The sequence below is a fragment of the Bison bison genome, unplaced genomic scaffold, assembly GCF_000754665.1.
Source record: "Bison bison bison isolate TAMUID 2011002044 unplaced genomic scaffold, Bison_UMD1.0 scf7180017864225, whole genome shotgun sequence".
Lineage (NCBI taxonomy): Eukaryota > Metazoa > Chordata > Mammalia > Artiodactyla > Bovidae > Bison > Bison bison.
In genome coordinates this window covers 1109089-1131393 of record NW_011494797.1, presented here as the reverse complement: position 1 = coordinate 1131393, position 22305 = coordinate 1109089, and the positions used below count along the sequence as shown (strand labels likewise).

At 39.8% G+C, this 22305-nt stretch overlaps 1 protein-coding gene across 1 annotated transcript in view; it reads left to right on the top strand.

The window, feature by feature from the left end:
- Positions 1-22305, top strand: part of GPC6 (glypican 6) — a 1065422-nt gene that overhangs the window by 964565 nt on the left and 78552 nt on the right. The window contains exon 6 of the mRNA XM_010845866.1: positions 5991-6134. Within this exon, the coding sequence (XP_010844168.1) occupies positions 5991-6134 (144 nt within the window). The remainder of the gene's footprint in view (positions 1-5990; positions 6135-22305) is intronic.

Below are 22305 nucleotides of genomic sequence, written 5' to 3'. Positions count from 1 at the left end.
AAAAAAAAACTCGGGGACTGCAACAGGGCTGGTGTACAGCTGTTGCTTCTCAGATTGCCAGTAATGAGTTTGGTGAATGTATGACCAACCTGCAGAAGATAAAGGAGACAGAGCAGTATAAAGCTATGGACACCTCTAAAAATACAAACCATGTTGTTATTTTAAAGAAATATGTTAAGATGCTGCAATATCTTAAAGGAAAAATACTTGTACTTAGAGCCCTAAAACAGCCCTCCAACCTGTTCTCACCACACCCCTCTCTCTTGTTTTCCCAAACAATAAAATGCCTCATCTTTCAGCACTTTCTATCTTTAATGTCGACTTCTCTCATCTCAGAATACCAACATACTTCAGAGATGTTATCTTAGTAATCCTCTTAAGAGAGAGGATTCTCAAGCCAGATATCTTCCTGAAATCCACAGGTTTCATGAGTCTGCCTCATGGGAAGGATAATTCCTTTGTACATCTGTAGCATCTGTCTACACTGGGGCTTCCAAATACTTTTCCAAATGATCTAATTTTCCCTTTCAACATCCCTTGGAGGGAGCTAGGCAGGAGATAATAATGATTCTATTTCTTTGAGGAGCAAAGCTAATGATTTGTTCTACAATGAGATGGCTTAGCCTGCAGCCATATCCTCTGGAAATTTCTATCGTGAGGAGAAGAATTTAGTGTCTGAAAACAGTATTTTTTCTCTCAAATTAAAGGTAGTGGAGGGGGGAAATGGCTTCATGAAGACCTCTAGTTAAACACAGTTACATCTGAATCAATTCTTCTCTTGGCTAATCAGAGCAGACTTCCCAGCGTGTCCCGGTATGTTCCCTGGAACACCTTGTGAGGACTTCCTGGAGAACTCTTGGCCAGATAGTTTTGGAAAACACTACAAATGAGCATCTCCCTTTGGATGAGTCAGAACATATATTAGCCTGATGAAGCCCTGCTAAGGCACCTCATTTAACATTGACGCATGGAATCCATTGCTTATGTAACAGCTGTTAGCAGCCCAGGAAATAATTTTTTGTGGAAGACATTGAAGAAACATCAGTCCAGACGTTTTTCCCCCTTGAGTCTCCTTATTCAGAAAATGGAACTAGAAAGAGCCAATCACAGAATGATATAATTAGCTAATTATTATTGAGTACTTATTTTTCCAGACATTGGCTTCTGTTTTCCTGCCTTAGGTATTATTTCATTTTATCCTCACAGTCTGTCTGTGTGGTAAATAATATTATTCCCATTTGTCAGAGGAAGAAACTAAGGTTCAAGGAGGTCCTCTGAATGTTGACTTGACCCTGGGCTGTCTTCAGCCCTTCCTGCCACCTGTCTGGATACCTAGCCTTGGTGAGTACAGCCAGCTTTAGGATTTTAAATACCATCTTTAGGCTAATAACCCAAATCTGCATCTCTAGTTCTGACCATTCCTTGGGGGGTGACATGATCTACAGACTTTTAACTGAAGACCCTTATCCCCACATTATTCCTCATCTGTTTCTACCCTTATTCAAAATACAAAATACTGGGGCACCCAGAACAAGAATAAGGCTCATTGTTCCTTGGTAGTAATATAGCCCTGAACTTCAGGAGCCATAGAATTTTACCTAGCCTGCTGCTATAGCACACTCAGAAAATTGCCAGAGATAGTCCAAATGTTCTGAATCCCTTTTGTCAACCACCTCATGAAACCCATGTTTTAAAAATATCTGTCTAGCTAACCGATTGCATGTAGTAACAACAAAGTTATTAATTTTCATTTTATATGCCATCTAAGTTATTTGACGGATATATGTTGTTTAAGGTACATTCTCTGCATGAGAATCAAGGTATTTTAAATCATTCTCTAACAAGGACAAGGTGAGCTGATGCTATGATCTCCTTTGTGTGTGTGTGTGTGTGTGTGTGTGTGTGTTTAGGTTTTGTAAATTTCTGAAAAACAGTTCTCCATCCTTAATCTTGGCACTTCCACACTAAAGAATAGCTCTTAAAACAATTCCCTTATTCTAAGGTCCATCTAGTCAAAGCTATGGTTTTTCCAGTATGGATGGATGTGAGAGTTGGACTATAAAGAAAGCTGAGCACCGAAGAATTGATCCTTTAGAACTGTGGTGTTGGAGAAGACTCTTGAGAGTCCCTTGGACTGCAAGGAGATCCAACCAGTCCATCCTAAAGGAAATCAGTCCTGAATATTCACTGGAAGGACTGATGCTGAAGCTGAAACTCCAATACTTTGGCTTTCTGATGCAAAGAACTGACTCCTTGGAAAAGACTCTGATGCTGGGAAAGATTGAAGGCAGGAGGAAAGGGGGACAACAGAGGATGAGATGATTGGATGGCATCACCGACCCAATGGACATGAGTTTGAGCAAGCTCCAGGAGTTGGTGATGAACAGGGAAGCCTGGCGTGCTACAGTCCATGGGACTGCAAAGACTTGGACACTACTGAGTGACTGAACTGAACTGAAGGGTATACTAGAATCTGCGTTGAAGGCCCTTCACGATTCATATCTTTACATATTGTGACAGATTTCTACATGGGTCTTCACCTTATTATGGGGTTAGGTGTTGTTTCCATAATGATTAGAAGTCTTTATCTTCTTCAGTTCAGATCACAGATCGTAGACCCAGCAATTTCTGCATTGAAATCATCTTCAAATTCCAAACCTGCTTTATTAACAGAAAGCTACGAACAGAAAACTATATTGACTTACCCACATTCTATTATCATAATTAGCACTTTCAAAAAAAAATCCAAAAAGGGGTAAGGTTTTCTGTTACAATGAAATATCTCCCTTGGGGCACTAATATTCTTCCAGGGCATTTCTTGTTCCTTTGATTTAACTTAAACCAGTGAGCAGGCCTCTTCCCAAGGGCAAATTAAGAAGGTCTGTTAACTCTTTACGTGCAGCAGCTTCAAGAAATCTCAGCAAGGCCATTTATATTGTTTTGCCCTAGGCTTTCTACTTTTTAAAAGTCAGCTGTCATTTTCAAAGCGATCCAAAATAGCACATTCAACTGAACCCTGGAGCTTTGGAAATGTTAATGCCCTCCATCAGCCATGACCTTGCTGCTGGGAAGTGATTTAGCACTAGGGAGAAAGGGGCCCACTATCTTTATCACTCCGGTTTACACCATCAGCTTCAGAAACTGTGAGAAAAGAAGAATCAATAGCGTGTTAAGACCAGTCTCCAAGAATGCCGAGACAAAGTGCGCCCGCTCTGAAAGTGCTGAGTGGAAGAAGAATTTTTGAATACAACAAAGGGGAAGTCAGCTCTCATGGAACAACTAAATGAATTGTGTCTCAAGTTGAAATTTGTCATTGGGAATGACACCCAGGAGCCCTCTGTGTACTTCAGTGAAATCCCATAAAATGCCTAATGAAAAACTTGTATTTTAGAGTTAAACAACACAGAATCAAATAACAAAACCAGAAGGAACGCATTCTCAACACACCCGTGTGCATTAAGAATTGGATGACATAAATAATCGCGAAGAGCTTACTAAAGAAAGTGTCCAGGGTAGAACCATCTCCTGTGTAGAAAGAAAGGCAAAGTTCAACTTCATCAAAACTTCCTGGAAATGTGACTAGATTTCTTGTAATCCTGGCAAAGGGATTATCTCTGGATAACCAGCAGAGAGTACAAAGCTTCTAAAACTAGCAAAGGAGGTATTCCCACAGCACCCCAAGTGAAATCACTGTGGAAAAGAACTAGCAGCTTGGTCCCTGAGATCATTACAATAGAATGTTTGATTTCCCATGGCAAGCCTAACTGTGACATGAACAGCTGTCAACAACAAAATTAGAAGGATCTGTCATTCTAGGGAATTTATCCACGTTTGCTTGTCCTATTTCTTCACTGTGGCTCAAGAGAGTGTTTTCAAAGAATTCTTCCAGTAAAGGTTTTCATTATTCAAAGGGGAGACACTCAAGTTATTTGGCTTTATATGTTGTAAATGAGGGGCTTCCCAGGTGGCTCAATGGTAAAGAATCCGCCTGCCAATTCAGGAGACTCGAGTTCGAGCCCTGGGTCAGGAAGATCCTCTGGAGAAGGAAATGGCAACCCATTCCAGTATTCTTGCCTGGAGAATCCCATGGACAGAGGAACCTGGCAGGCTATAGTCCATGGGGTTGCAAAGAGTCAGACATAACTAAGCACACAGGCTCGCTATACATGAGATACATTTGTATCAGTAACAAGAATCCCAAACAAATGTTTCTTGAATGACAAATTCAAGGACATGAAAATATCTGGGATGTTTCTTTGATCCAAAAATCATTCCATGTTTAATATAGTCAATTCTCACTGTTTGCATAGTTATGTTCTCTAAGTTACCGCAGACCCTGAATTAGCAAATACTGAACCATTGCTCCTACAAGAAATACAGGGTTAAGTTCCTACAAGCTTTTTTTTTTTTTTTAATTGGAGTATAGTTGCTTTATAGTGCTTTATAGTGTGTTAATTTCTGTTATATGGCAAAGTAAATCAACTATACATACATGTATATCCCCTCCTTTTTGGATTTCCTTCCCATTTAGGTCACACAGGGCACTGAGTGGAGTTTCTGTTCTACGCAGTAAATTTTCATTAGTTATCTATTTTATACATAGTGCTGTATGTATGTCAATCCCAGAACCCCAATCCATCCCACTCAACCTCTCCTTCAAGCTTTCTGTCACATTTTCACCAGTCAATGCATATAACCTTGTTTCATGTGTCTCTCCTGAGAAACACCTTATTTGATACATATTATTGATTCATTAACATTGAATTCATAGTCAAGTGTACCATAACTCATACCTGAATGAAGTTTATCTAAAACACAGTTTTCTCCATAGGGCATATCATAGCCTTAGGAACTAGACAGAACTTCAATGCTATAGTTGGGGGCTGTTTTAAAAAAGGAAATCACCAAATATTAATAAAGCACACACAAAAATGTGGCATTAAATATATCACCAACGAGATGATTTAAGAGTTTACATTTACAGTTTAAGAGCTGAAACAAGAAGGCAGAGCTTTGCCTTGTTAGACTGCTTCAGCTGGAAAGATGAACTTGGCCTCTCCGCCGATGTCTGCAGACATGTTTGAATTTTTATTTGGGGGGGTTACAAATTAATTTTAATGAGTAAAGTCTTCCCTCACTATCTGCAGGAGATTAGTTCCAGGAGCCCCTGTAGATCTCAAAATCTAATTCGATCTGAGGTTGGTTGAATTTGCAGATTGGAAACCCATGGATGTGGAGAAGTGAAGTGAAAATTGCTCAGTTGTGTCTGACTCTTTGCAACCCCATGGACTAAACAGTCCATGGAATTCTCCAGGCCAGATTACTGGAGTGAGTAGCCTTTCCCTTCTCCAGGGGATTTTTCCCAACCCAGGGATCAAACCGAGGTCTCCCACATTGCAGGCAGATTTTTTTCCCAACTGAGCCACAGGGAAGCCCATAGATATGGAGAGGATCAGTTTAAAGTGAAAGTGACTTCCTGTTACCAAGGTTATTCTTCAGAAGACTTGATGGGATTCTGAAAAAGTTGGTTGTAAAAGTCATCTCAGCCTTATATCTGCTCCTGATCTTAATTAGTCAACTGTTTACAACTCAGTCAACTGTTTACAACCCCGTAGACTGTAGCCTGCCAGGCTCCTCTATCCATGGGATTTCCTAGGCAAGAATACTGGAATAGGTTGCCATTCCCTTCTTCAAGGGATATTCCTAACCCAGGGATCAAAACCAGGAGAGGGTCAACTGTCGGCAAATTCACAAAAACAGAATCCATAAGTGATGAGGATTGACTGTATATGTTGAAAATGAGAGTCAGGTTATAAGTCAGTCACTCTAATGGGGTAATTCTGTTTTACTGGTGTTTGTATTTGTTTAGGTTTCAGAGTCAGAGTGTTTTTGGAGATAAGAGTTCCATACAAAATGTGGAAGCCAGTGCACTGAATGCTCTAGGAAGAAACTCCTTGTGTAACTTCCTAATCTTTAAATGGTTCTTCCAGGTGTTTCAGGGATGTGGCCAACCCAAACCTGCTCCAGCTCTCAGATCTGCTCGCTCAGCTCCTGAAAATTTTAATACACGATTCAGGCCTTACAATCCTGAGGAAAGACCAACCACTGCTGCAGGCACGAGCTTGGACCGGCTGGTGAGTCCCCCGGATTGATGGTCATCATGGCCACTTTCTGTTACCAAGGTTATTCTTCAGAAGACTTGATGGGATTCTGAAAAAGTTGGTTGTAAAAGTCATCTCAGCCTTATATCTGCTCCTGATCTTAATTAGAATATTGAAAAGTAATGAGATCTTCCTTTTAGGTCAAGAATTAGGTTATTTAAGAAGTCTTATCACTATTAATCCACTCATCCAATGACCAAATTTTCAACTCCATATTTCTTCTGAAATATTAATTTGAAGACTAAGTTACAATGTCTTCCAGAGATATAATTACAATAGCACATTTCTTATTCATCTACTTTAGTTATTTATTCAATTATGATACAGTGTAACTTTATTATGAATGTTCCTTTTATGTAAAGTTTTCTGCTTGAAAATACCTTGCCAAAAGGCTCCAAATCAATATTACTACTTTTTTTTTCTTTTTTGTGTGTCTTTTAAAAGTTGAAATCCTTAGAAATAGTCACTCTTTGATCCATTTAAATGTGTGTCAGGGGACCAAATATCTATCACTGAAGCAATTTACTTGGAGATTACAACCATAAATATAGTAAACATGATTTTTAATGTGTTTCAGACATCAGATTTTGCTACAAAAATGAAAAGCTCATAATTTACCAGAAATACTGCCTGACTGTTTTCAATACAATTTATAGCAGTATAAACAATTTATATACCTGTAATTGTTAGTGCTGTTAATGTTGCTTTGCCAATTATCTTGATGTAAAATTAACAGATAAAAGCCTTAAGGTCATAAACACTTGAACCACATCTGATTATGTCATATAAACTCAGATCTCAAGGGTTTCTGGTTATGAAAATACTTCTATTAGTCACTGTTATAAATTATCATTTTGGTTAATATCCATCTACAGTGTAGAAGCTGTAAGATTAAATTGGTAGCATTTGACCTCATAATAAGTAATCTCAACATTTCTCTCTATAAACATCAAAAGTACTTACAACACAAAGGCCTATCCAGGAAGCGCCAATGTGAAGGGGTAAGTGGAGTCATTAACCACTAAATTATGTCATAAATTTATTACTGTTTATTAGCAAGTAAAACTCCCTCTTCAGTGTAGGTTTTGCAAAAGGGATAATCTGGGTAATTGCTTCACCTTTGTACTTAACCTTAGTTATATCCATTGTCCATTCACAATTTCAGGAAAAGTTTAAAATTAGTCACATTTTTTTCTTTTCAACAAAACGATGGTTTCATTAGATTCCATTGTTTGCATTCTCATTTTATAAATTCCTTTATATGCCAAGATCCTTTTAACCAAAGCACAGTTTATGAGTATGGGCTTGACTTCCCCCTGTCTCTCTTTCCTTCTTTTTTTCCTTTCCTATTTCAGTTGGCTCTGCGTAATTATTGAAACAATTCAGGCTTTTCAGAATTTTTATAAACTCTACCTTCAGAACTAGGCACAATGCAAGACTAGTAAGTTTTGGAGATCAGCGGTACAACCATCGTGCTAGAGATAACAGTACTGTATTGGTTAAGAGGCTAGATCTCAGGTTAAATGTTCTTACCACAGGAAAATAAAATTGGAAAACAAATGGAGTGCATTATCCACTTAGTTAAAACTGCATTGATTTTGAACAATATAATGACATCTATGACTACTAATTAATTTTTTTGCCTTTGAAACAGAAGCACAGTCTTCTCTCCTCGCAGGAAAGATACACACACACACACACACACACATTCAAACAGAGTAAGTAGAGCGAGAAAAATACTTTTCCCAAGGCAACAGTATTTATACAATTCCGTACAGCTTGAATAAAACATCAACACTTTGAGAATTTCATACGATGTCTAAAATCTAGTAGATATGAAAATTGGAATTTGAACCTTTTCTTTTAAAAAGGAACTTCACTGGTCATCCCCAAAATGCCCCAAATATAAGAGTCTTGAGAAGTCCTGGAAAATAGCAAACTGATTTAGGATCTTCTATTTTATGCACCCCTAAAGTATATTTAATCATTTTTTAAAAGAGTTAGTAATGGTTAATCATATCATGAGGAAAAAACAAAGACTAAACTCAAGAGATACTCCCCTGGAGAAGGGAACGGCTACCCACTCCAGTATTCTGGCCTGAAGAATTCCATGGACAGAGCAGTTCATGAGGTCGCAAAGAGTCGGACACGACTGAGCGACTGACACTTTCACTTTTAAACTCAAAGTACATAAGGACCAGAGTCAGTGTATATGAATTCAAATCAATAAGCCAATTTTATTCTAAAATACTCTCCAGCGGCATGTAGTACTTACTTCATCAGAGGTGTAGCTCCAGGCTCTATAAGGGAGAATGACAGTTTTATTAATTTCTTATTCAATTAAATTCTGATTCCTTCCCAGATTGTAAGAATCAGCAATTTGTAATTCACAGCCAGTCATAAACCAACCTGGAGCTACTTTTCCACCCCTAAGGCCAAGGGACTGCTTCCATGTCAACAGGAGCTAGACAAGGTTATTCTTGGGAAACACAAGCTAGCTCCAAAGCTAACATCAGAATCTCCATTTGCAGCCACTGTTTCCTCCAAAGCTTGCTTTCTTTTGTGGGTTCAACAGAGCTCTGAATAGTGGAAAGGTTGGAGCAGTTCCCTTGGCCAGACAGTGCTGGGCATCAGTCAGATAAAATCATCTTCAAGATGCATGTGTAGGTGAAGGGTCCTGCTGGGTCTGACATATATTACTGCCTATTTGGAATGTTTATGAACAAATCTCATGTTACCTACTCCTGTTTTAATTTTCTCCAGCAACAATGTTTCCTGGATATTTATAAGAAGCATGTGTCCCCAAAGAGAAGGGTAATTGGAAAAGACTTCCTTTAATTTCTCTCCGTGTTTCAGCCCAGCACATGCTTCAAAAGGACAACATCTCAAAGACCATCCCAATCACCCCGCCCCTTTTGCCAAAGTGAAAATGACTTAATTGTAAAACTGTTGGAGAATCGCTTCTTACTACAATTTAAAATTAGTACCTGGGGCATTAACTTTGGGTTCCATTGGTAAATGTTCATATACCAGCTATTATAAAACTATTTTTTATGTGAAGTGGTAGTTATGGGGATTGTTTTTAGAAGTAAATCTCCTAATCCCCAACTGGGTAAACTGCTGCTAAACCTTATATAAAATAATTGAAAACAAAACTCTCTCTTTAAAATAGATCAGTAGCATCATTTAGTCTCTTCTTACCTTTATAAAGCAGTCAATTCTTTTATATCATTAGAAAACCCTCCATATGTTCCTCCAAATTTATACTGGCAAAAAAAAAAAAAAAATTGTTTAGGTATAGCTTTCAGACATGCTATTGTAAAGTAATTTTTATCATCCCATAATGAATGAATATCCTTATATAAATTCCACTGCTGATGGAAAGCTGACTCATCAGAAAATACTACAGTCCTTCCTGCTATGGTTTGTTGAAGATAAAAATACCATCAACTAATCTGATCAACAAACTGGTCCCGTTATCATGTGTCTCTTCCCTATCACCCACACTCACTCTAGTAGTCCTTCTGTCCCAGCCCACTGTTACAGATTTTCAATTAAACAGACGAGGGGTGTTTATTTGAAATCAGGAAGAGACTGATTCTCTTTCTCTTTTTTCTTAAATTTACATCCTGTGAATTCTCTTAATTATTTAACATAAAATAATTATTTCTTTAAAGAAAATTTCACTCAACCGTCACTGAAAGTACAGAGTGTAAAAATAAATCAGCTCAGTTTTAAGATCTGCCCATAGCGTGGTGTTTCAGGTCATCCTCTGTTAAGGATGGTTAGTTGTACAGCTCAGAATATTATTGCACAACATGCTATACAACCCCTGGACACGCTTGGGCAGAAAATGTCAGTTATTTTACTCCAGCTGATTTGTTAGAGCAAAAGCAATAATACAGTAAAGTGTGTGTCTTAGAGGAATACGTTTTATTAAAGTAGATTAAAAAAAAAACTGGACTTGGAAGTTAATTCAATCAAGTTGGCAATGAGTTAGACCAATGGGTCTCCAGTAAGTATTCAACATCATGCCATGTGTGCAGGTTCTCAAATATTCTGCTTGTCATTCTGAGGGAATTGGGAGCGGTGGTGGGTGGAATGCCAGTCTGCAAAGCTAAACGTTATACCTGTGCTGTACTATTATGTATAGAATAATCTCTCTTTCTTTTTCCTTTGAATTTGTTTTCCTCTTGCTTCCCAGAGGATTGTGTGGAGGACAATGCAACATAGTGTAAGCTTTGGTCTTCTTATTCTTCTCATCCCCATTTGTCTCTGTACGGTCGTTCCAGGGAGCTTCTGATAAATCCCATCTCCACTTCCTCTTTCCAAATTGTCCAGAGAGCGAACATTGAACACTGTATTTGACCAGTGGGTTTAGGAATGTCCTCTCGGCTTGGTATTTATGGTTTAACGACATTTTTGGTATTCTTTCTCAATGGCAAGGTTTTCAGTCTCAGCTTTGTGGAAGACTAGCTCATTTGGTGGCTGATTTAAATTCTGTCCCTACATTCAGAGTATGTGTAGCCTGCCTGAAAAACTCTCTCTTCCCTGATAGAATATATTGGCTTTTTTCTTCTTGTGCTGAGCAAATAATTACCTCCCTAATAATAACAACAAACCAATATCAACTCTCATGCATAAGGAGCTAATTTTTCCATTAGCTGGGAACATAGAGAATTTAGAGGGGTAAGGAATATTTGTGATACAGCTTGTTTATTTTTTTCTCCTACTAAAATTTACTGATGTGTTTTAGTGCATTTAGGGAGAGACCAATGGGTATTTATTGTGACAGAGCAATTTGTATTGGAGATGCGGACAGGCACAGGTTATCCTACCTGACTTTCCGTATTAATCATAATAATCAAACAGTTATATGATCCAGTGGTTTTCATAATACCACTCCATGCTGGTCCTACCATTTCAGAAAGACCTGAGCCCTCATTAGCATTATGGACCTGTACGAGAAGATGCCTCTCCCCTGATGAACTCATTTATTCATGCAATACACCTGTGTGATGATGCTACACACCTGCCTGACCCTCAATTCAGGCAGTGGCAACACTATGTCTACATTTCCTCCTTTCAAATTCATGTGCTTAAAAGAAAATGTCCTCTGAGTAGTATCCCTATTCATCATTCCAGGTCTTGGAGCCCAGGGCAGTTTGGATAAGGGAAAAAAGGTTAGAGGTAAATCTGAAAATTTAAAGGTAAATCTGAAGGAAGGTACTCCTTCCAGGAGTACTCTGGAAGGGAAGATTTTGAGGAAGGAACAGGAAAGACAGATAGCATAAGGTCTCCTGGTGCTAAACGGAAAGTGGGAGAAGAAGCATCGGTGGTGGAATAAGTCAGGGTTCTATCACTTTGGTCCACTTGATAAAACTCAGCTGGCTCCAGTTGACAGAGTGTGCCAACCAAGCCTCAACAGCATTCTCTTGGTATCTCCAGATTGTCTGGCAGTTGACCTAGTCCAACCTCCTTATCTGATGGTTCTCATGACCCTCATGGTTTCCCCCAAGAAGAATAATGTCCTTAAACATATTGGAAAGAAGGTAAATCATAATATCATCTCCACCCACTCCCCAGCTGTGCTGGACTTCTCTGCTTGTCTCCTATAATCCTCTTTAGCTAGGCTCCCCAAAATCAGATGTCTATTATTGGATATGTTTCTTCCAAAAACACAATGCAGTTCCTGAAATGTATGAGACTGCCACGGGTGTTAATATTAATAGGGATAAATTTAAGTACTTAGCAAATATCACCAAGTCCTGGGAACCCAAACACTTTTCTTATGGTTTGGAAGCAAAATGGACAAAGCAATTCACATTCTGGCTGCTGTTTCCTGCCTGATGGTTAATCCCAGTTTCGGAATAAAATGCTGGTCATAAAAATGTTCTTCCATGCCTCTTTGGGACCATTTTGGTGTGATTTAGGAAGTCTTCGTTGTAAGGATGAGGGAAACTGTCTGTTGTTCATTTTAAATTGCCATGGCATTTCATTGTCACCTCAAAGGATTCTGCATCCGGCTAATCCACTCTTTTGCATTTCAAAAGGATGTCAGGCTGTGTTTAAGAAACTGCTTTATTATCTAGAGCCTCAGCCGCTGTCTTTAGGTGAAACTGATATTTTCCATCTTCCACCTCGGCAACGAGACACAGACACATGCGGAGACACACACACACCCCCTCAGTCTTTGCTTGGCCCAAACAGGAGAAGCTAAAACCTCAGTAACAACAGTAAACCAGATTCTGCACTTTAATTAGTTTTCTAAAGATAAATGGGTCAAGGCCAGATTGGCTTTCAGTCTTTGCTGCAGCTGAATAAATTATGCCCCATTCACCCCAGCAAACAAACAGCTACTGCTCAACTCCGTTCAGACTGTGAACTGCTCAGTCCTGCCTGAACTTGCTGGATCTGTTGGCTGCAAACCCCCCACTGAGACACCCTAGTTTCCTGTTCAATGAACCCTTGGCAGTCATAGCAGCAAAATACAGCGAGCTTTCAAAGCAGGGAGAAAATACAAAACATTAAAGCCAAGCCACCCAACTTATTCGGTCTTCATTTCTGCCCTTCTCTGGGCAACACTAGCAGCATGTCATGGTCGGGGAGGCCTCCCAATACAGTCTTTGTTCCATTTAGAGGCTTGTGGTTGATGAAGCCCAAGTGGAGAATGTCATCAGATGCACACGTAAAATGATGGCTTATCTCAGGGATATTCAGCATCTTCCATGGGCTTGGAGGAAGCACACATCTGATTCAATGATATGCACTGTTGGAAACCTGGATGGAATGCCTGCCCCTTCTGTGGAATTTCCAGCCCACACCCAATGGACAGTGGACTGTTTTTACATCCTTGGGAACCTCTTCTTTCAGGAATGTGGAAGAACAGAGAAAATAGGAGAATCAGAGACCTTTCTTTCAGCTCAGGCAAGGCTGTGTTTAATTGCATCAGGCTGTATGCCGTGGGGAGAAACGTCCACTCCACTGGCTACGTTAGTCCCTGAGAGATATCAAAGCCCATTCTGCTCCACTGCTTCAAGACACATACAGAGGTTCATGAGGATTCCAGCAATGAAGACAGGCCACACGTTTTAAAGGGGGAAAACTTTTGTACAGCTTGCTTTAGGTACAAATGGTCTGAAATCATTTGGAGGGTAATTTTACCAACAAAACCACTTTCAGCTCTGTTTTTAAACCCTCCTTTGTCCTCAGAAACATTTAAGCAAGAGCTTTGCTGACCTCTATGTCATAAAAATGAAATGTTACACTTTCAGACCCCAAATATGGCTATACAGATTTTATGTCTATTTTATGGTATGTTGATATGCTTATTTTTCCCTTCAGACATGAAGTTTTCTTTCAGAATGCCTGACTTCAGCTAAACCCAAAATGATGCATTCTATGGATATCAATCAATCAATCATGTATTTACTGAGTTCTCCTCTGTGGGGTAGCACTTAGTAAAACTAACTAGCATATACAGTCTCCATCATCACATGTTGTTAGTGCTAGCATCATCAAAAAGGCAGGAGTGACTATTTACAAAATAACATTGTTTATCAAACCAGTTAGACACACCAGGTTTCCTCCAGGGAAATGTATCTAATTCAGAGCGTCATAAAACCTTAGCCTAGAGGAAGTAGGAATTTGATTTTGTAATCTGAGATAGACTACACCAATAAAGAATATGTGGAAGTCATGTTAACAAATAGGGCTTCCCAGGTGGCTCAGTGGTAAAGAATCCAGCTGCCAAGGAGGAGACGTGGGTTTGATTCCTGGGTCAGGAGGATCCCATGGAGAAGGAAATGGCAACCCACTCCAGCATTCTTGCCTGGAAAATCCCATGGACAGGGGAACCTGGCAGGCTATAGTCCATGGGGTTGCAAAGGGTTGGACACAACTTGGCAACTAAACAACAAGAGTGTGAACAAATGAATCATCATTGACCATATATGCACATTGAAAATATTAAACAAATGTAACATGTTTGATCTAGGCCATATCTGATAGCTTGTCTTCTTTTCTGAAGCCAGAAGTCTTCGCCCTGTATTTTAAACAAATTAAACAAAAATGTCAGTTCTGAACTGATGGGATGAAAAAGTTCATATCTGCACACTCATTTCCATTACTTGTGCTTTATTCATTTGTGTAATAGGAGAAGGCAATGGCAACCCACTCCAGTACTCTTGCCTGGAAAATCCCATGGATTAAGGACCCAGGTAGGCTGCAGTCCATGGGGTCGCTGAGTGTCGGACACGACTCAGTGACTTCACTTTCACTTTTCACTTTCATGCATTGGAGAAGGACATGGCAACCCACTCCAGTGTTCTTGCCTGGAGAATCCCAGGGACGGGGGAGCCTGGTGGGCTGCCGTCTGTGGGGTCGCACAGAGTCAAACGCGACTGAAGCGACTTAGCAGCAGCAGCAACATCTATGTAATAGGTGTTTTCAGTGACTTGATGATGAAAACCTGAACAGAGAAGTCATGCTAAACTGCCCAAACCATACCATGTAAAATATGTGTTCATGAGCGAGATCAGTGGACATAGCTCTTTCATTAAATTATTGAGCAGCTTATGGAAAGGCTACAGTCATTTTTCTCATAGCTGTCTGAGATATTTGTACCATGACTCCCAGATGTGATGTTCAGGCTTATGAGAGATAGAGCTGAAGAAATGGGATTTTTTCCATAAATACCAGTTTTGATGTATTTGCTGTATAATCAATCAGCTTTTAACTGACTCTGGGGCCTATGGAATACATTTTAAAGCACTGGGAATTTGGCTATTCCCATAACATACTTGGACACTCTTTACTGCCAGCAGTAAACCTCAGGCATAAACATTGTAGAGAAAACCAGATGAAAAGAAACCTGTTTGAGTGAAAATTAACTTCTCTTCGTAAATGCTAAAGGTAGAAACATATCTGCAATACACAATAATTTTATTACTTAAGTTCATTCATGGTCATTATCGTCAAAGGCTCTGACTTCATGGGTATTTTCTTGCATCTAAAAGACTGACCAAGCTATTAGGAAAAAAAAAAGACAGGCTGACAATAAATGAATGAACCAGCAGCTGTAGCAGCACCACTTATATTGCTGGCTAGCAAATAATTTTTTGAAGTTGGGTTTGTGTAATATCTTTAGAAGCTTTTCCAATACTGTATTGATCTGGATGGGCCAAGCCAGGTCCTGAAGCAACGACAAACAACCCCCAGAATGACTCACAAAAACACGTTTATTTCTTGTTGGTACCAAATGCCCACAGTTGACTTGACTGCAGGTCAGCCACACATGGTCGGCACTCTCACTCCAGGACACAGGGTGACAAAGCAACCATTATCTGGAGCTTCGCCTGTTACCCTCCTGGAGTAAGAAATGGCAGCCCACTTCAGTATCCTTGCCTGGAAAATCCGGTGAACAGAGGAACCTGGTGGGCTACAGTTCATGGGGTCGCAAAGAGTTGGACATGCCTGAGCAACTGAGCACATCGCCTTTTGCAGAGGCAGAGAAAGAGAGAGTATGGAAAGGGGGCTGTGCATGGAAGGGCCACAGCACAGTGTTTCCATCTGGTCACGTGACCAAAACAGGTCACGTGACCAAGCCTGCTATCCAGAAGGCGGGAACATTTGTCTCTCTGTGTCACACACAGACTGAAAATGGACACATTTGTAAACAGAAACATTGTCAACCTCAAACACAGATGACCCAGGCAAGATTGTTTTTAAATGAAGTTTTTGTTTTGAATTTAAACTAGAGCTAAAATGGCCCGGTTGACCACTCTTTTCAACACCTTCCAGCCTTTCTAAGTCTCCTTGAGGCAGCTGCACAGAACCCAGGTTCTCCAAGGATCATGATTTAAAACTGTTAAAGGATCTAGTATCTCTTCTGCTTCTATCATTTTTTTTTTAATTTATTTTATTTTTTTGGCGACACCACAAGGTATATGGGATCTTAGTTCCACAACCAGGGATCAAACCGGTACACTCTGCATTGAGAGCATGGAGTCTTAACCACTGGACCTCCAGGGAAATCCCAAGGCAAGATTTTTAAATTGATAAGAATCGATTCATTACTCTTTTCAACTCTGAGACAGATCTTACATGAAAAAAGGAGAAAAACTCTTCACTCATTCAACAGCTGTTTATTGTACTGTAATACGAGCCAAGTATAAGTGACTAGAACATAATCAAAGAGCTCACAGCACTTTGGGGGATGGCAGACAGACTTAGCTTTAACCTACATCAGACTATGTACTGGTCAGGAGTGCATAAGTTTTAGAAATGGAGGAGAATTCTAAGTCCTTGTTACAAAGGGAGTGTCTACCTTGCCCTGGAAAGCTAGCTTCCCTTTCTAAGTCTGATTGATTTTTAGCATTGGATGGCTGTTTCTCCTACCTGAACTTCAAATTCAACCATCATTCAACCAGACTGAGTTGAATGGGAGTCCCACCCCAGTATCCAACCAAGTCAGTGTCTCAAAGGAGGATGAAGAAGCTGTTGCCGATGAGTAGGAGAAAAGAAGCAATAGGAAAACAGAATGAGCAAAGATTTTTTTATTGCCGGCATTTAAATGTCTTTCAGATCCAGACTGTATATTTTTTAAATGAGCCTTGGATACTGGATACTGTGAGTGCTGCTCTTGTCTGACTTGATGTCATGTTTGCTTAGGCGAAGCAATTTTTCTGCTCTTCTCCTTTCTGGGTCAACCTAGTTGGAGCAAATCAAATTGTTCTCCCTTTTTCTCCCTTTCATACATCATCATTTAAGATCACCAAGAATTCGAGTTCCAGAACCTGCCCTTGTCTCCTTTTACAATAGCTGTTTATTTCTGAACAGCATTCATGAAGGAGAACACTTTTCGCAGGATAATCAGGCAAATTGCTCAGGCTGACAGCGATGGTAAACTTGAAATGAAAATCTCAGGAATGTGTGTGTCATTAGCTTCCGAGTGGAATTATTTGCAAAATCGTAAAGCTCTGATTTAGCTGGAAGAAAAATTACAATATAAATTCATAAATTATTTATGGGTAATGAAGCAGGAAAACAATGACTTTGTAAGTTTTATTCTAAGGGATTTGAACCTAAGATAACTCCCCAAAGCAGGCTGAATTCATTGCAATGAAGACCACTCATCTGGGCACTTGAAAAAGCTGAGCTTTTCCTTTGCTTGGTCTTTGCGCCTCCTTGAGTGCTAGAGAAAAGGGATAAATACAAAGCAGCTAGACCAGCTCTGGGAAGAAAACAGAAAGGTAGTGAGCTGCCTTAATTGATCTCCTCACATAAAATCCAAAAACCCAGGGGCTATCTTTAGTGTGAGACACGTCTTCGTGAAAATGTCTCCAGTTACTCAGAAAAATCAAATCTTCTTTACACAGCAGTCTTCAAGGAACAAGAAATATTTCATTAGGATTTTAATAGTGAGGGCTCAAGTGAAAGAAACTCCATCTTGTCTTGTCAACCTTTATCCTCTCTTGAAAAATAAATAAAGTACGATATCTTTACAGTAGCTTCATTTAAAGAACTCTTTCTCTCTGACTTTGGAGAGTTAGAAATTAAATGAGTCCTTAGGAAGATTTTTTAATTTACTTTTTTTGGGAATATAGTTTATTTAGAATGTTGTGTTAGTTTCTACTGTACAGCAAAGTGGATCAGCTATACATACACGTATATAACTACTCTTTTAGATTCTTTTCCCATGTCGGTCACTACAGAGCATTGAGTCTAGTTCCCTGTACTATACTGTAGTTCCTTATTAGTTATCTATTTTATATATTGTAATGCGTATTCCCAGGTGGCTCAGGGGTGAAGAGTCCACCTGCAAATGTAGGAGATGCGGGTTCGACCACTGATCCAGGAAGATCCTCTGGAAGAGGAAGTGCCAACCCGCTCCAGTATTCCTGCCTGGAAAGTTCCATGGACAGAAGAGCCTGGCAGGCTATAGTCCATGGGGTTGCAAAAGAGTCAGACACGACTTAGGGCCTGAACAACAACAACGTGTATACATCAATCCCAATCTCCTAATTTATCCCTCCCCCACTTTTTTGTGATATGCTTTGAAGACATTAATTTGCATAACTCTGATATGACAAGGACTGTATGTGTGTGTTTGTTTTGTTAATTACAATATACTCCTTGTGTAAGTGAAAAACCCAGAGATTTGCTATAGTTAATTTATCAAATTGTAGCTGAAGCATGATACTTTTATATAAACTTCTATGATTCATGACTAGTTTTTTAAATATTTATTTATTTTTAATTGAAGGATAATTGCTTTACAATATTGTGTTGGCTTCTGCCAGACATCAGCATGAATCAGCCATAAGTATACATATGTCCCCTCCCTCTTGAACCTCCCTCCTACCTCCCACCCCTTCCCACCCCTCTGGATTGTTACAGAGCCCTGGTTTGGGTTCCCTGAGTCATACAGCAAATCCCCGTTGGGTATCTATTTTACATATGGTAGTGTATATGTTTCCATGCTACTCTCTCCATCCGTCCCACCCTCTCCTTCCCACCACCTGTGTCCATAAGTCTGTCCTCTCTGTCTGCATCTCCATTACTGCCCTGCAAGTATGTTCATCAGTACCATCTTTCTAGATTCCATAGGTGTGTGTTAGAAAGAAAGTGAAGTCACTCAGTTGTGTCCGACTCTTGGCAACCCCATGGACTGTAGCCTACCAGGCTCCTCTGTCCATGGGATTTTCCAGGCAATAGTACTGGAGTAGGGTGCCATTGCCTTCTCCAGGAGGTATGTGTTAATGTATGATATTTGCTTTTCTCTTTCTGACTTATTTCACTCTGTATAATAGGCTGTAGATTCATCCACTTCATTAGAACGGACTCAAATGTGTTCCTTTTTAGGGCTGAGTAATATTCCATTGTATATATGTACCACAACTTCTTTACTCATTCATCTGCCAATGGACATCTAGGTTGCTTCCATGTTCTAACTATTGTAAATAGCACTGCAGTGAACACTGGGGTACATGTGTCTTTTTCAGTTTTGGTTTCCTCAGAGTATATGCCTAGGAGTGGGACTGCTGGGTCATATGGTAGTTTTATTCCTAGTATTTTAAGGTGATTCATCACCACTTAATAAAATTCAGCGACACCCAGTGGTGAGCCAGATGTGACCACCAATTCCCAGTGTTCCCTCATTCCCTCTCATCGTGTCCTTTCCTAAACTTAGCCTACCACAGAAAAGTGTCATAGCTCTCTGCCTCCTGGAGGAGAAGCAGGGAAAAGATGGGATAAGATGACCCTTGTCAGAATAGCCTTCAAATCTTATATATTTTGACTGATTTTTGGGGGGGGAGGGTAGTTTTGTTCCACCACTTTCGAGGAGAGCTACTTCACTGTGCAGGAGGATTGATCTGTTTCTCCATGTTGTTCTATTTTTATCTCATATATTTTGAGTCTATGCTTACAGTTACAGTTTTATCTTCTATGCACCTTGACCTTGTCATCATTATATAGGAATCCCTTGTCTCTAGTAGTATTAGTTGTAGTTGTTTGCCTTAATATCTATTTCTTCAATATAGTTACACCAGACTTTTGCTAATATTTGACTGACATATCTCATTTCACATCTTCACTGTCAACCTTTCTGAAACTTTGTGTTTTAGTTATACTTCTTGTAAACATCACATGGCTGGATTTATATTTAAATCAAGACCCACAATATTTGTACTTTAATTGGTACATTTAGTTCATTTAAATGTACTAGAAAATCTAAGAGAGTTGAGTTTATTTTTTCCATCTCATTTTGTGGTTTCTATTTGTCTCTTCCACTCCAGTCTAATTTTTGCTTCTTTCTTATAGATTGATTGAGAATATTTTTCTCATTCCACTTTTTTCTTCTGATGTTTAGAATCTAAATACTTTATTTATTTTAGTCTTTTAATAGTTGCTCTTAAAATTTTAGCATGTGTCTAGATGTAACAAAATCTGAATTTAATTAATCATTGAATATCTTTACCCTTCTCTGGAACAACACAAGGACCTCAAAACATCTCAGTTTTGATCATTTCCTCTCAAATTATATGCTGTTATTATTGGATTATTTAGTTCTATCTTGTAATGTTTCTAATCTTACAAGGTTTTAGATGATGGAATTTTGTATAGAACCACTCCCTACAGCTTTCTTTGGTTATCACTCCTTCTTGCATCAAACTGTCCATCAGGAATCACTTTCCTAGGTCAGGAATACATACTTTAGGATTTACTTTACTGAGGGTTTCATTTGAAAACATCTTTGTCTGCCCTCATTCCTGAGAGACATTTATGTTCCATACGTCATCCTTGACGGGAGCCTCCGTTTCTCTGAGTACACTGTTGCTTGTATTTCACTGTTTCCTGGTTTCCATCACTGCTGTTGAGAAGCTAGTCTCAGTCCTTCTCCTGTAAGTAGTCTGGAGAAGGCAATGGCACTCCACTCCAGTACTCTTGCCTGGAAACTCCCGTGGATGAAGGAGCCTTGTAGGTTGCAGTCCATGGGGTCGCGAAGAGTCAGACATGACTGAGCGCCTTCACTTTCAGTTTTCACTTTCATGCATTGGAGAAGGAAATGGCAACCCACTCCAGTGTTCTTGCCTGGAGAATCCCAAGGACAGGGGAGCCTGGTAGGCTGCCATCTGTGGGGTCGCACAGAGTCGGACACGACTGAAGTGACTTAGAAGCAGCAGCAGCAGCATTGTCTCTCGAGCTGCTTTTAAGATCTTCTTTGTTGTTCTGTAATTTTATTGTATTATGGCTAGATATAGATTTTTCCCCCCACTAAGGATTTGCTTGACTTTCTAAATCTCCTAAGATCTCTTTCATTATCTAGAAAACTCTAAGCCTTTATCTCTTCAACATTGTCTCAACCTCCTTCCCTCTTTCTCTGCTCTTATTCTGTAACCGATTAGACAAGTCAGATGTTCTCCCTGTCCTCCATGTCTCCTAACCTGTCTTTGTGTCTTTCTACATTCAGAATAATTTTTTTTGTGCCACCTCTCAGGTTATTATCTCTCCTTTCTGTTGTAAATAATCTCCCATTAAAAACATCCACTGAGTTTCAACTTTAATGATTGTATGTTTCATTTGTAATATTTAGTTCTTTTTATATGCTTAGTCCGATGTTCAGTAGTTTCTTACTCTTTATTCACTTTTTTAAACGCTACCTTTTTATCTTTGAACATACTAATTCTACACTTCGCATCTGATACTTCAGATATCTGAAGTGTTTGCTTGTCTCATCTGGTATTTCAGCTGGCTTTTGCACATGGTGCTTCGTTTCCTTACATATCTTATATTCTATTTTATTGAAAGTCTTTGTGGCTTGCGGTGAAGGATATTTCTATTTCTCTCTCCTACTAAGGATTTAACCCCTTGAAATAACAGCTTTTTGTGATATAGGCTGACGGCCTTAGAGAAGCCTTACACTTTAATATTCTGCCCCTTGCCACTCCCTGCAAATCTCTTAAAACCAAAGCTTCAGGTCCTCTGGATCTGGAAGATGTTTTGTAGGGCAAAAGCCAACCTTAGCGCTGATGTTTTGTTTTTCTGGGTCCCTATTTTCACTTAGTTTGCAACGGCACTGGTCCACCCCAGGGCAGTTCTGCTGTGGATTGCAGAACCAGGGTGCATTCAGCTCTTTAGATGGGAGGTTCTCCTACAGAAGCTCTGAATTCTACCCAGGTCCACATTCTGCACCTTGTGGGCCAGTGCTAATGCCTGCTAAGTGCTTGATGGACACCTGCTCGACAGGCCTGCCTGGGATGTAACAGGGTTTCATTCGCTCTTTCACTGCCTCAGGCCGACTTGGGGCAGACACAGGCAGAGCGAGCAAGGAGTGTTCAGTGTCATGAAACCTGCATCCACGTCACGCAGACGAGGACTGCGGACTGAGATTGAAGCCGGCCCCACACGGTTTAGTGATGCATGGACTCCTTCACTCCTTTTGTCCCTCCCAATCGTTCTGGGAGGCATTCCCCACTCCACTAGGCACAACCCGTGTTTCTTTCCACGTGGTATAACACAGATGCAGAAGCCAGGAGGCACCCAAGCAGAGCTCACATTTCTGTGTGAGCCTGAGCCGATCACCTGACCTTGTTGTGCCATTTTCTGATCTGTCAAATGGAATAGAAAAAAAAAAACAAAA